Genomic DNA, 13,676 nt, shown 5'->3' with positions numbered 1-13,676 from the left:
CCTAACCTTTAAATCCTGTGTCACGTAAAGTGGACGGAGGCTGTTTGACAGCAGGCGGCGTCCCTAAATTCTGCATGACATAGCCAATTTTAAATGATCTAGCGCTGACAGAGGAGGGGGAAATGATGCGTTATTCTATTGATTGAAGAGGAAAGTTCTCATTTGGCTGAACGTCTCAGGAGCAGGCGAGAGTTCAGTGTCTGCTCCTGCTCTAGGACGGTCCAGTAGGATGTATGCTTGCTGTCAAAGGGGCGTGAACCCAGGTTGAAGGACAGTCTCCCTCTCACCTCTCGCACCGTCTGCATCGCTGCATCACGCGACCACATGCAATGCCAAGTCTGGACCCCTTTGCACCGAGAGTGACAGCCTGTCAGGAGCTTGCAGTGTTTGTTATTAGTCTTTCTAATTAGCGGGGCCCGGGGCAAGGTTACGCTCTCCAGTAATAACCACGTTTTCTTTCTCCGATACATCATAATGATCGTGATGATCCCATAGGGCAAAGTTGTAATCATTCACCTGCTGACTCAGCTCCAATTATAAAGTAGCGGTTTCAGCTCTATCCTCCTCCCAAAACCCACAGAATAGCATCCATCCTCGCTGAAGCCTTCGCCTCCGACAGACTTTGTGATCGTTGCCCCTCGAGGCCGGGTCAAAGAGAAGCTTTGAAAGCTGAAATTCAGCAGCAGATTCTGTTCATTTTAACACATCGCTGCGATCGTAGGCCTACATCGGATCTATGAGCGATAGTAGGGGCGAAGTAAATGCGCTAAAATGTTTAACGTACGGTTCAGCGTGGCTAAATTTGCACCGTTGACCAATACGAACTGTCTTGGCTAACCTTTGAGGGACAGAAGAGTCCAAAATGGAGAAAGCCGTTAGTCGTGTTGCACCGTCCACTCCTCGGCCTGAACGTGCTCCACCAACATCCCTCTGATTTGCTCGTGTTGTTGCTCGGTTAGAGTTGGATGGTCAGGGTCTGAACATGGGTGGGGAAGCAGAGTAATGGCCGTCAGGACAGCGGCATGGCACCAACATATTACCTCATTAGCAAACAAGCTCGCTGACAGTTAGCGAACTCATTAACTTGGAAAGTTTTTGTCCCCGTTCAATAACTCTGTCATGAATGAAATTATGTATTCCTGAGAGCAAAATGCCAGCGGGAGTAAGCGATCACGACTACCGGCAGCATGCTTCAAGCTTAATAGTGTGTCATCTGTTGGCTCGCCAGCCACACTGTCGAGCAGCAGCAACATGATTAGAGCCCACATCACCGAGCCTCCGCAGCATGTTTGTGTGACTCACATTGTGTGTCTGTAAGTGGAGTTTCATTATTGCAGCTGCAGAACTCAGTCACCGGGTAGATTAATTTGCCCATAAAATTGTTGGACAAAGTGACTCTCCTGACAATATTTCCCAAGAGGCAAAGGGTCTTAACATTTCACTGTGATAGAAATGATCACTTGGTTGCACTTAATGGAATCCAGCTGAACTCATCACCACTGAAAATATCTCCTCTGAAACATCCTCAGACCCTCCAGCCCTCCTTCAGCGCTCCCTCATGTTTCACCACGAAGAGCCACAACGCTGCTGCATTGTTAAATTTCCACTTAATTATTCATTGCACCTTTAACAGCGTCTTCGGGGGAAAACTTAATTTCCTTCTCTTAAACCCGATCAGTAGGACGCGGCCTCATAAAGAGCATAAACAGAAGCGATGCTGCGGATAAATGGAGAGTAAATACAGTTTTATCTATTTATAGCTATCAGTTCCCATAAACCGCAGAGCTTCCTCGCCAGCAGCATCTGGTAGGAGATATTTAAGGAATACGTGGAAACGAGACGTGAGCATGTTATTATATTACTGTCACTGATTACCCAGAATGAACCTCTCACGAGTTTCCCGGTAAGCTCGTGGTTATTGTCTGAGGTTTTGGTGCAGCACAGTCTGAGTTGTGACGGCTCTGTGAGACATTTCTTGCGCTTAACTCAACCTAAATGAGCCATCTCACCTCCAGAAAATCCCCATGGTGCACTGCGGTTCTCAGAGCCAGACCTTTTCATGCTGCTTGTCTCTTTCTAGCAGAAAAGCTGCTCCTGGATTTTGGGATGTAGTTTAGTTTCAGAAGGTTGACTGAACAGAGCGATTTAACCTTCATGTTGCCATTGAATTACCTTTTCTCACTATAAACTGCCATCAGTACGACAAATCTAACGTTATTTCATTATATATTTCTTGAAATTCTTATTATTAACAGTGTGATTTCAATAGCAGTTTATTATCATGAAGGTGACGCTGCTAACGATGGCAGTAAGGATTCAACAAAGGCAAATTTAAGCACCATAACATTCGACATTGACCCCTTCACTCATCTTCCTCACCCAGTTAACAACAGGGGACGGTGCAGCTGCAACATAAAGGGTATGAACACACTGAAGTGTGTAAGAAACTTGTGTTTTTATATGGCAAGAAGAGGATCCATCGCCCCGAACGACTGTTTTTTTTATTTGACCAATAGCTGTTTTTTAATTTATTCATCCTTAGAAAATGCTTAAAATGTCTTATTTATAGGGTGTCGGGTGAAAAAAGGAGATAAAATGTCTTTTATTTCACTCAAAACGGTTTTATTACAGGCTGATGTTTTGAGGAAGACAGACAGCGTGCAGCCACGGCAGCCATGTGAGGCACAGCGGTGCTTCGAGCTAAATGCTAATGAAGGCACACATCACAGTGAAAATGCTAACACACTGATGCTAAGCAGATTTAATGTGAACCACCTTCACCTTAGTTTAGTGTTAGCATGCCAGCTGATGGGGAAGTTTTTTTTTCTATTGGACAAATTAACATGCTGATCTGATGATGGATTACAGGTGATCCAAAGGAGGGGTGTGCATGTGTGTATACTGAAACCCACAGCTGGCAACCTCATGGTGGCGCTAGAGGAAAAGTCAGTACAAAGAAATATCTGTACAGAGTTTCATGATTATCCAAATGTTAGCTGTTGAGATGCTTCATTCTGGACTGAGATGATGGACCGACCGGCATCCTGTGCTGCTAGCCGGCTGAAGATTGGGTCATCTTTTGTTGATCGCGCCCAAAGGACCTCAGAAATGTAGAAAAAAACTTGCTATACAATCAAAGGTTTGAGCCTGAGGTGCTCCCACTGTGCTGTAGTGGTCCTGCAGGTTGCAGCTCTTTATTGCTTCACTCTGGCTTTTGGCCTTGAGACCATCATGTGTCTTTATTTGTTGTGAAGAAGAGCGGATTCCCACACCGGTGTTGCATTCAAGACATTTAGCTCTTTCCTAAACTGGTGTAATACATATGTGTAACCACACACTGTGCCCCTCTGCATTTCCTCTGCACAATAACAAAGGAGCTGCTTTTAAAGTGTGTGTGTTCCTACTTCTTAAGGATTAAGCTCTCCTGTCTGAAAATGGTGTTCCTCACCAGCAGCTGCCCATTCAGTGAGTGTATTATGAGCTAAAATACAATTAATTAATGTTGTCACTTCCTTTAATGTGAATATGACTCAAGGGCGGGCTTAGCCTTTACTGTGTCGCCGTGGTGGGTCGTGCTCGCTGTGTGTGTGAGACACAAAAAGGGGGAAATGAGAGAGGAATGAAGATCAGTGCGACAGATTAACTTGTTTTTATGAATTCAAATGTCATTACAGCGTTAAGTGTGGTGAGAAACAGGATGTGGGGCAACAAAATGCAGATGAGCGCTGATAAAAATGCCAATGGGCAGGCCACAAGCTGCAGGCACGTCCAGAGAAAGCTGGTGCATGATGAGAGGACAGTGTGGGACAAAGGCTGCCTTCACGTGGACCCTACCGCCGTTAAAACAAAAGGTTGTAAAAGCAGCATATGCCACCCTCTCTCCAGCCCCCCCCAACCCCCCCGTGTCTGTGTGCGGACCGAATCGCTTGTTCAAAGGACCAGATGGAGGGAGAGCTGGTGCAAGACCAGGACAGATGTTTCACTAGACTCTGGGTGTGTTTGTTTGCCTGTGTGTGTGAGGGCGAGACGCTCAAAGCGACACAGGGAAGGGGGATGAATCGGATCTGAAAGGAAAGTAGAAGGAGAGGAATAAACTGCTTTTATTCCACATTTATCATACAACTGCAGCTATTACGACCAGCTCCCGACATCCTGCTTTGCATCACAACTAATAATCAGATAATACACAGTTTGAAACATCTGGATATCAGTGATTTTACTTCCTGTACTGTAGTTCTATCCTGGTGAACAATGCACATAGATTTGTGCAGCTGAGGATTAGTTGAGGAGTATCTGAAATATGCTGTCATGTCCATCACTCCCACTCTGTCCCATGTCCTGCTCATGCGTCCCTCCTCAAAATGTCTTAAGCTGCGCGCATGGGGACCGGGAGCAGCCTCGGCAGCACCATGGCCAGCGCCCACCGCAGCGGCCTCCTCCGCTCCCGAGGCAGCGCCGCTGGAGCCCTGTCTCATTTTATGCAAACTGTGAGGCGGAAACTCGAGGCTACGGAGGATATTTAAAACACGGCCGCCCAACCAAATCGCGGCTGAAGGGCTCTCACCTAATGAGCCGGCCCGCGCACCTGCGTTTGCTGCCCTGCCGGCGCTGCTGGTCACGTGACTCCGCGAGAAGTCACAGGTGCCGACAAAAGTAATCACTCATTAGCGTCAAAAGTAATGTTTTAGTACTTTTATCTTTGTTAAATCAGGCAGCTCTGCGTCGTAACATGAACATATGTCTTCAGGTGTAGCAGGTAAAGTGAAGCTAGCTCGCGCTCACTGAGCTGACTTAATTGCGCCAGGCGCGTGACACAAGTAAGACCGGAAATGAGCGGAGGAGAGAGGTAATGCTGTCATAATTTGATTTAATGTGTCTGAAAAACAAGCTAGAAGGGGATTGCAAATTGTTGACGTTGCTAACTATGAGCCAGGTGCCTCAGAGTAGTAGGGTACCGTGGTGGTAACGCGTTACAGTAATCCGTTACCGGCCAGCCCAGCCTCCACTCTCTCTCCGTCTGCCGCTTTGTCTACGCATCCATGTGGGTTTTTCCCTTCGCAGTGTCGCTGGTGCGCCTCTCCGCTCCGCCAGCCTCGCAGCCATTGGCCTCGGAGACCATCCGTCTTCCCTTCACAACAATAGACCCCCGCGCGCACGCACGCACGTCCGCTCACGCGCCGGCACACGCGCGCACAGCGCTTTCGAGGAGCGGCGGTGAAATGTTGGTTAAACTGCGTTTTACCGACTCCTTTCTTTCCAGTTTCACGTCGGCGAGGAGCGCAGGGACGCCTCTGCGATGCGCTCAACCGGGGACGCGTCGGAGTTGAAATAAGGGAAACACGGGGGGTCGGGAACAGAAAAGAAATCAGAGGGGGGAGATTTTCCTACGAGGATGACTGACTGGTGACAAAGGAAACGGGGAGCCCCTCTGGCTTCGGTTGTCACCCGCTAGAACTTGACGGAAGGCGCTCTTACTCGGACAGCCAAAGATTTTTTTATCGGGGAACCATGCCTGTCCGGAGGGGTCATGTTGCGCCTCAAAACACCTTTTTGGGAGTAATTATTCGGAAATTCGAAGGACAAAGTGAGTACCTCTCCTGCTGTCCAGCGCTGTGCGGGTCTGTTGTGAAGCCTGTCTTTTGTGTCTGTCCTGCTGCATCCTCACCATCACTCATCATTAATCCTCAGGAAATCGCCAAAAAGGCCGTCTTTTAGAAGAGGGCTTGTGATGCAGATGCGCTGTACAAATTCTATTTTTCCTCTGATTTTGATACGTGGCTCCATGAAAAGTCATTAGAAGTTAATTATCCTGCAGCCTTATCAAGCCCCCGGTTTGTTTTATGGGTCTGTGGTGCTGCACTCCTGCTCCAGAGGAGATTGGAGTTTAAAAAGCTGCATGTGGGGGAAAAAGGGGATTAAGGGATTTCATTACTTTCAGATCATATCCCCAAAATGCCTTCATTGCCCTCATTAAACCCCGCAGTCATGTTTGGTTTCCGTGGATTATTTGTCGCTGGACACCATGCTGGAGGCCTATTGAGTAAAGCATCCGTTGTGCCGTAGATGAGTTCAATAAAACGGCTATTCCAGTCAATGAAAAGGCAATAACAAGTATAAAGCAATCCAGCCTGCTTATGGAGTTTGATTTTTAAATCCCTGGAACAGTTGAGCACCTATATTAAAGAACATAATGGAGGATAATTCCTTTTAAAGCCATTACACCCACCTGCATGTGTTTATATTTGTGTGCCATGTTCTCATTTTTTCATATTCCTGTTAATGTATTTATTCTTTTAATGTATGAATTGATAATATCCACATGTTTAATAACAAGTGATGAGCAGATTAACCCCTCATCTCTCCTTTTACCCCCTACAGATAAGAAATTCATCATAGCCAACGCCCGGGTGCAGAACTGCGCTATTATCTACTGTAATGACGGCTTCTGCGAGATGACGGGCTTCTCCAGGCCGGACGTCATGCAGAAGCCGTGCACCTGCGACTTCCTGCACGGCCAGTTCACCAACCGCCACGCGGTGGCCCAGGTGGCCCAGGCGCTGCTGGGCTCGGAGGAGCGCAAAGTGGAGATCACCTACCACCGCAAGGATGGTGAGTGCTGCTGGGCTCAGGTGGCGCGTACAGCACATGACATGACGCTGCTGCAGTCGTCCCACCTTTAGAAAGCACGCCGAAGCTCTCTCGCTTCACCTCCAAAAGTCTTTCTGCCGTTTGACTCTGAAAGCACTCAGTGTCACAGCGTTACCTTTGTGCTGCGCACCTGCAGTGTTGATGCAAGCTACGCACATGAATGTGGGATAAAGGTGACTTTTACACTCCGGGCACAGCGCGGGTAATTTTTAGTTCTGAGTCGGCTCTATCTGGAGCATTTTGCAGCAGCGAATCACTGAGTGCACCCATTTCGAACCCTGGGGGGGGGGGGGGGGGGGCAGCTGCGAAGGTTTCCTCTGCTGTGAAGTCCAGTTTTGAAACGATGTAGGCGCTGCGTGGCTGGGAAAGATGTTCATTAGCCTGCGCTCGATGGGGCACCCTAGGAAGGATGTAGCTCACTTCCCTAAAGACTGCTGTGAGCATAGTGAGGTGTGTGGTTCCTCCGCTTCTCTTCTAATCACCTCCAGAAAAAAATAGCTTCATGCTGTACAGTATCGTGTACACAGATGTCACACTCAGCTAACTTTAGCCTTTAAAGACCCTGCTGGTCCTCACGGGCCTGACCATTGCCTGGGACTGACTGCGTCCGCGTGGCTTTTCCATAGCTTAGATAATCTGCTGGCATGCATATGCTGCTTATGAGCACTGCATGGAGATCATGACTTGGCATGACAGCTGGTATTGTTTTGATGAGTTACAAGGCGAGCTCCGGAGTGAGAGTCTAAAGCAGTCAGCCTCATCTGCGCTGGTTCAGGGAGAGTTCATGCGGTGACCTCTAACAATGACATATGTATTCAGATGATTAAGCCTCCTTGCATAACGCTCGGGGACCGGTGAGGTTTCACCGTGGCACAAATGAGGATTAATAGTTTTATAAGAGCTACGGTGTGCGGGGATCGCCTGCGTGTTTGTCGTATATACGCTTTCTATGTGTCTCCTCCTCAGTGCTTGCTAACGCTGCCGTGTGAGTTGTTTTTAATGAAATGAAAATCAATCGTCCACACTCAAGCCGAGCCCGGTGAGGCAGCTTTTTCATGAGGCTGAATGTATTCAATTATTGCTGCAGAAACTAAACAAGAAGGAAAACCTTTCTTGTACCAATGAATCATATGAATTACGCTTTGAGAGCGGTAGCAAGCAAGATAATTTAACAAAATGTTAAACAGTATTTGCTGAAATCCCCTAAAGCCCCCTCAGGGCTGCTTCCACCAGCGAACCTTGACCATTCGAGTGTCTGACCGATGTCCCATGACTGAAGTAAACTGGGTACCAAAGAGTGGCGCAAGTGGAACGTCTGCTTCAAATTCATCTCTGCTCACGTGGATTTTGCCAAATGAAACGAGACACTGCCAGCCCCGTTTGTTTTGACTTCTGATGTGCGATCGGAGCTCAGAAGTGCTGTCTTTCAAGACAGTGTGTGTGTGTGTTTGTGTAATTCATACCCGGGCAGGTATGAGAAAACCCAGAGGCAGAGAGGTGCTGCAGATTAGGTGGAGGACAGTTTACAGAACAGCTACAAATGATAGCACCCGGGGAGACATAGATGTGTGGGGTCAAAGGTTGAAAGATAAAGTTGCAGAAAAATGCTCGAGGGAGGAGGCAGCTCATTTTTTGGAGTGGGCTTTAACCTGTGCCTCGTGGGACTGTCAATCTGCAACCCTCAGCCTTGTTTATGTTGTTTCTGCTGAACTTTGACTCGCCTGAAAAAGCATCATTAGACGCTCAGTCAGGATCAGGAACCTTCGCTGAAGGTTCTTCACATCTTCTGTTCTGTGCAGCTTTGTTTAAAGGAGCCATTAGTGAGCAGTGCTGTGTCACCAGAGGATGATGCTGTGAACACACCCTCTGGGAATATTTGTTGGACTAATTAACAAAACGAAAATGTTCTTTGAAAGCCATAAAACATGCTGCTGACCTAAGAGGAGCCAAGGTGAGCACCACATCTGCAGCGCGTTACGGGGGCTTTCATGGCGAATTATGATGCATTCATAATTTTCATGACTGCAGTTGATTGTTGAAGTGTTGATGTAGCGCATCAGAAAGCATTATGTGTGTTTGAGTCTAATCATATGGCCCTCTGAATGCATTATAATCCACTCACAAGTGGTACCATGTGCTCACACTGGAGTAGTTTTATACTGCGCTATCAGGGAGGTAAAGGATTTGAAGTAGTTTAAACTCAGCCGTAACCAGTCTGACGCCTCTCTAGGCCGCTGTATTGTCAGCCAGAGCAAGCCGGGGGTTCAGTCTGCATCGATCCACTGAGCAAACAGCTTTAATGAGGACACAAATACCTTCATGTTGCATTGATCTTCAAGACCGGCGCATTGGAAAGGGGAAATCAATGACGGCCCAACGCCTTCCCTCCGCTGGCTGGCCCACAGGAGACTCAAGTAAAAAGAGCTGGGGGGCCTCTGACTGTCGGACCCTGCAGCGGGGAGGAGGCCTCATTACCGTCCTGTATGCTATGCCTCTAATTACCTCAGTGTTTTCCTCTCACCTGACTCAGAGCTTCTCCAGGGAAGGTCACACACCTGTTTCAACAAGGCAGGCCGCTCTTATAATCTCCTTTTTATAATGAGCAAGCATGGCCGTGCAGTTAATCAGACTGGAGATCATCCTTTGACACGATTTCATGTTTCCCTAGTTGTAACCTCGTAATCCAGTGACAATGTGGCGCTCCCGGTTGGTTTTTGTTTGTCGAACTCTCTTAGCTGTTGACTGCGCAGCTTTCCTGTGATCAGACTGCGGCGAGGCAGCTCCAGAGGGAGCAACGCACCGCGAACGTCTTTGAAAACATGAAAGTGGGCAAAAGGAAGCAGAGAGGCGCACAGTCAGACCAAGGCAGTGCTATCTGCGGCGTAAACATGAATGAATGAGTCGCTGTAACTGCTCCTGTCCCTCGTTTTTGCTCTCAGCTCCATCTCTGCTGCGTCCTGTGCTGGAATTCCAGGAGAAATGTCATTGCAGCAAACTGATTGCGCTCCTCGCGGTGGACCTCTGGGGTTTCTGCGAGGCAATCATCTCCTTCTTAATCCTGTGACCTGGGGTCTGCGCTAACGCCTCTCCCGCTGTCCTTTGCAGGCCGTGAAGGAGATTCTGCTCGTCAGCACAATCTCTGGCGCGTCCTTAATGCTTTATGATTTGCGCCCTCGTGGAGCCGCTGGTCCTTTTGCCTTCACGGATCTCGATGACCTCTATAGGAGAGGTAGCTGTCATTGAAGTGGTGGAGCTGTTTACTGCTCTCAGGACAGACCAGCTGTTCTCAAATGTGACTTTTTTTTTGGACGTTTTGCACCAGATTTCTTAAAGTGTTGTCCCGTCCTGCACTGACTCACCTTTAACAGGACTGTGTTTTGATAATTAAACTTGTGCATGTTCTCTGAATTCTCTGAGCGTTAAAGACAGAGCGAGCCATTAGTGCTGTTTCGCTTTGCTCTTTGCCGTCATCATCCCACATATTTATGCATTTCAGTCTTTGTTTCCATTCGAAACCAGTGGAAAAACAAACCGGTGGCTGTGTGACAGAACGAGAGGATATTGCAGCAGTCATTATGCAAAATGTAGTGTTTGTGTAAGTGCTGTGTGTGTGTGTGCGAGAGTGTGTGTGTGTGGTACTGTGGACGATGGCATGAATTTCACAGTTATATTCTCATAAAAGCCAAATCTCTGCTCATCCAGTAGTTATTTACATTGGATCTGTGCATCACTTTGCAGATATATAACCCTTAACGAGATAATCTTACAACCCTGATTCCAAAAAAGTTGGGACTTTCATAGCCAATCATGATGCTGTCACCTGTTTACCTGTGGAATGGTCCAAACAGGTGTTTTTGGAGCGTTCCACTACTTTGCCAGTCTTTGAAATGTGTTGCTGCATCAGATTCACAATAATCAGATCAGATTATTACAGAAATCAATGAAGCAGATGAGCCCAAACATTGAATATATTGTCTCTATGTTATATTATATTATGACTTCCTGTTTTATTTAGGCTTTACGCAGCGTCCCTCCTGTTTTGGACTTGTATTAAACATAAGATTTCACTTTACTGCTCGCTGTTGTAGCCTTAACACAGCACTGATTCCACCTGTTCGTGGTCATTTTGTGCTTAACTCGGGGAGCCTTGCTGGCGCTGTGTCTGAAGGCGATTCTTCTAACATTCATCTCTCTTTTCCCTCTCAGTTTCACTCAGGAAAAGGGATTTTTTTACTGGACGAAACATTTAAGTTACCTTCACATTGGGCCCCACAGTGAGGTGAGCTTACTGTCTTTAGCACAGCGGGTTTGAGCCAAGGATGTCATTAAAAATCAAAGCTCACCCGCAACGGTCGTACAGTGTAGTTGTTCAAACTGCAGGTGAGAGCAAAAGGAAAAGACCTCAAATGTAATAATCTTCCTTTTAATTAGCCCTTGAGTCGCTCCTCTGTGTGGCCTTGCACGAAAATGCTGCAAAGTTGCCAAGATTTAGCATGAGGTTTCTTTTTCTGCTGGCAGGGTTTTGTAAGAGATGTCCTCTTCACGGCCTGTGTAAATGCTGCGTAGAGTAATTAGACAATACAGCAGTGAGACAGTGGATTTGTAAGATGAGATGATTTGTACTCATCTAAAACAAATGCGAGCCATAAAGCAATAGCTAGAAGCACAAGCTCTTTTTTTTAAAGCCCATCAGCAGTTAGCAGCCGCAGCTAACGCTACAGTCAACGCGCTACTCTGCGCTTATTTTTCAATGAATGCATTCAGTTAGTTTGTTTTAGTGACAGCTTCAAAAATACTGTGCAGCAGCACGTCTTTAATCAGCATCAGTTGCTCGACCTGCCTCCTCACTCAGTGATTCAGAAAGAATAATGTCAGTGTTTTAGTTTCCCTGAAGAAGAGCCGCCTCTCAGGGCCCGTGGTGCAGCAGGAAATCCATAAGCTCGCTGCATGGTAAGAGCTCTCGCTCGCAGATAGCAAATGAGACTGAAAATGTCATGCTATAAATAGATTAAAGTTGCTCGTGCTGCTTCAGCGATGCTCGCTGAGATTCAAGGTTTATTTTTTTCCTCCGCCTTTAAAATGAAAAATAAAAGCTGAAGGAAGATCTGACTCTGGGGACGGAGACGTCGCACGTGTGGCCTTTGTTTAATGGAGACGTTAAAGTCAGCGCCCTCTGTGGATTTACTCTTCTCTTACTTATTAAACATGTACATCCTAAGCTGTTTTATGCATTATTAACCCGTGAATAATGCCACTAATGATTGTTTTAGCTGGTTAATGTGAACATTATTTCCTCAACAGTTTTGCCCAAATTGCCTCTTATCCCTCAAGCTGGGACCTGCACATGTTTGCCGTTTCTAGCTTGGAAGGCGACTCAGTGACACATCGGTTAAAACTTGTTCCAGCTCTGCTCCTGAACCGGTGACATCATTTAAAAAGCCCACTGATTTAGCATTTCACTCGTAGGAATCTGTTCACAAAAGCCACAGATCTCTCTTTGGTTTGGCGCTCGGAGCGTCGTGGAGCAGCTCACTCGCTTGATTCTTGAAGTTTTTGGGTGGTGTGTCCACGTGCTTGACTGCACCTCGTCACAACCTGGCATCCACCATCCAACTCAGCCGGTTCAGGCGTGCTATGCTAGCACGTACGTAAGCTGCTAGCCTCATTTAGACACGAGGAGCAGCCACAGCTCACCTCCTTTTGGCTCCACACCTCCTGACTCTTTCATTTTCACACGTAGTATTCAGCCCCGACTGGCGCCGCCTTGAGTAACCTCACATGAGGACATTTATCAGACTTCACACAGCTCCCTCTGGAGCCACAAAGGGCTTTAAATTACTTCTCACACATATGCTGCAGTGCTCCCCAGCACCTGGAAACACACTTTGATGTCTAAAAGCGGCAGAGTTTCCATTTGAGTTACTTCGGACGACAGTTCAAAATTAGAGGAAAGTCAGTGGAAAGCGGCTGAATTACTCCCGCAGTGGAATAAAACACTTCCTGTTCGAGCTCTGAATGTTAAGTATAAGACAGCTGCAAACGCGTGGTGGTGTTTTTACGTTTTCAACAGACTTCAAGGTGTCTTCATGATGGACATTGTTCTCTCGGTGCAGATGCTGCTGAGGTAAACCGCTGAACAGCTCTTCAGAATAACAAGAAAGCGGTGATTGAGCGTCTGCAGCCCTGAGCCAGACATGAGGACTGAAGATGATGCCACTCGGGCTATTTGTGGCCTGAGTTTGATGGCGTGACTCTGGAGTGGAAACCATCCTCTGTTAAACCAATTCTTGTACATCCGCCGCTGTGCAAACAAGATAAGCTGTTATTCTGCTTGCCCGCGGTCTCGTCCACATGCCCGGGTTCAGCTGCACGCAGTGGACAGCTTGTGTCCGCGAAAGACACAAGCATGAAGTGAGACGAGCAGATGCAGGGAGGGGGGAGGAAGAAAGACGGGGCAACAGCGAGACAAAATGAGGGAGTGCGGGCTCGTAGGACGGAGTGCTCATTTTAAACTGAGTTTGACGTTTTGTACGACTGTGAGGGATGAAGCGAGCGAGCGGGCAGGAGAGTAAATGAAGGTGTCAGGGAGGGAGTCAGGTGAAGCCAAACATCAGATGGCGTCCTCCATTGTGGAACGCCTGCTTGAATCCGGTCCAATCATGGATGGCCCCACTTCTGTCTCCGACACCTCGTCCCTCCTTTTCTCGGCTGTAATGGATGTAAAGTTCCTCTCTAAGTGCAGTCAGTGTTAACTTGTGGTTGTTTACTCGGGTTTGACGTCGAGCATTTCCGTGCAAACAAGCCGGTAAACAAAGCGCGGCGTCAATAGAGCCTTTTCGTGATTTCACATGGCGCTGAATGGCGGTCTTCCCTCGACGTGGTCAGCTGGTCGCAGGCTGGGCCGGATGGCCAAGAGTGATGGGCGTTGATTTGATTGGAAGACTGTGCAAGTTAAACGAGCACAGAGCAAAAACAAGGCATGCTGAATGGAGCCTGTCTCACCCGAGAGACCCCTCCTCATGAGCCCT

At 47.5% G+C, this 13,676-nt stretch overlaps 2 protein-coding genes across 6 annotated transcripts in view; one reads left to right on the top strand and one right to left on the bottom strand.

The window, feature by feature from the left end:
* The window catches only part of LOC139352059 (grancalcin-like), a 142,265-nt gene that overhangs the window by 77,392 nt on the left and 51,197 nt on the right, over window positions 1-13,676 (bottom strand). The gene's annotated exons all lie outside the window — the stretch shown is intronic.
* kcnh7 (potassium channel, voltage gated eag related subfamily H, member 7) overlaps window positions 5,187-13,676 on the top strand; it is a 52,723-nt gene continuing 44,233 nt past the window's right edge. For 4 of the 5 annotated variants that reach the window (XM_070994094.1, XM_070994092.1, XM_070994091.1 and 1 more), the window contains exons 1-2: window positions 5,198-5,584; window positions 6,379-6,609. In XM_070994094.1, coding sequence (XP_070850195.1) covers window positions 5,509-5,584; window positions 6,379-6,609 — 307 coding nt within the window. In that variant the 5' untranslated portion in view covers window positions 5,198-5,508. Of the gene's footprint in view, window positions 5,585-6,378; window positions 6,610-13,676 lie in introns of all 5 variants that reach the window. The other variant, XM_070994093.1, reaches the window with a different exon arrangement.

The sequence above is a fragment of the Chaetodon trifascialis genome, chromosome 24, assembly GCF_039877785.1.
Source record: "Chaetodon trifascialis isolate fChaTrf1 chromosome 24, fChaTrf1.hap1, whole genome shotgun sequence".
NCBI lineage: Eukaryota > Metazoa > Chordata > Actinopteri > Chaetodontiformes > Chaetodontidae > Chaetodon > Chaetodon trifascialis.
The sequence above is the reverse complement of the archived record's forward strand: the minus strand, read 5'-3'. Positions and strand labels throughout refer to the sequence as shown.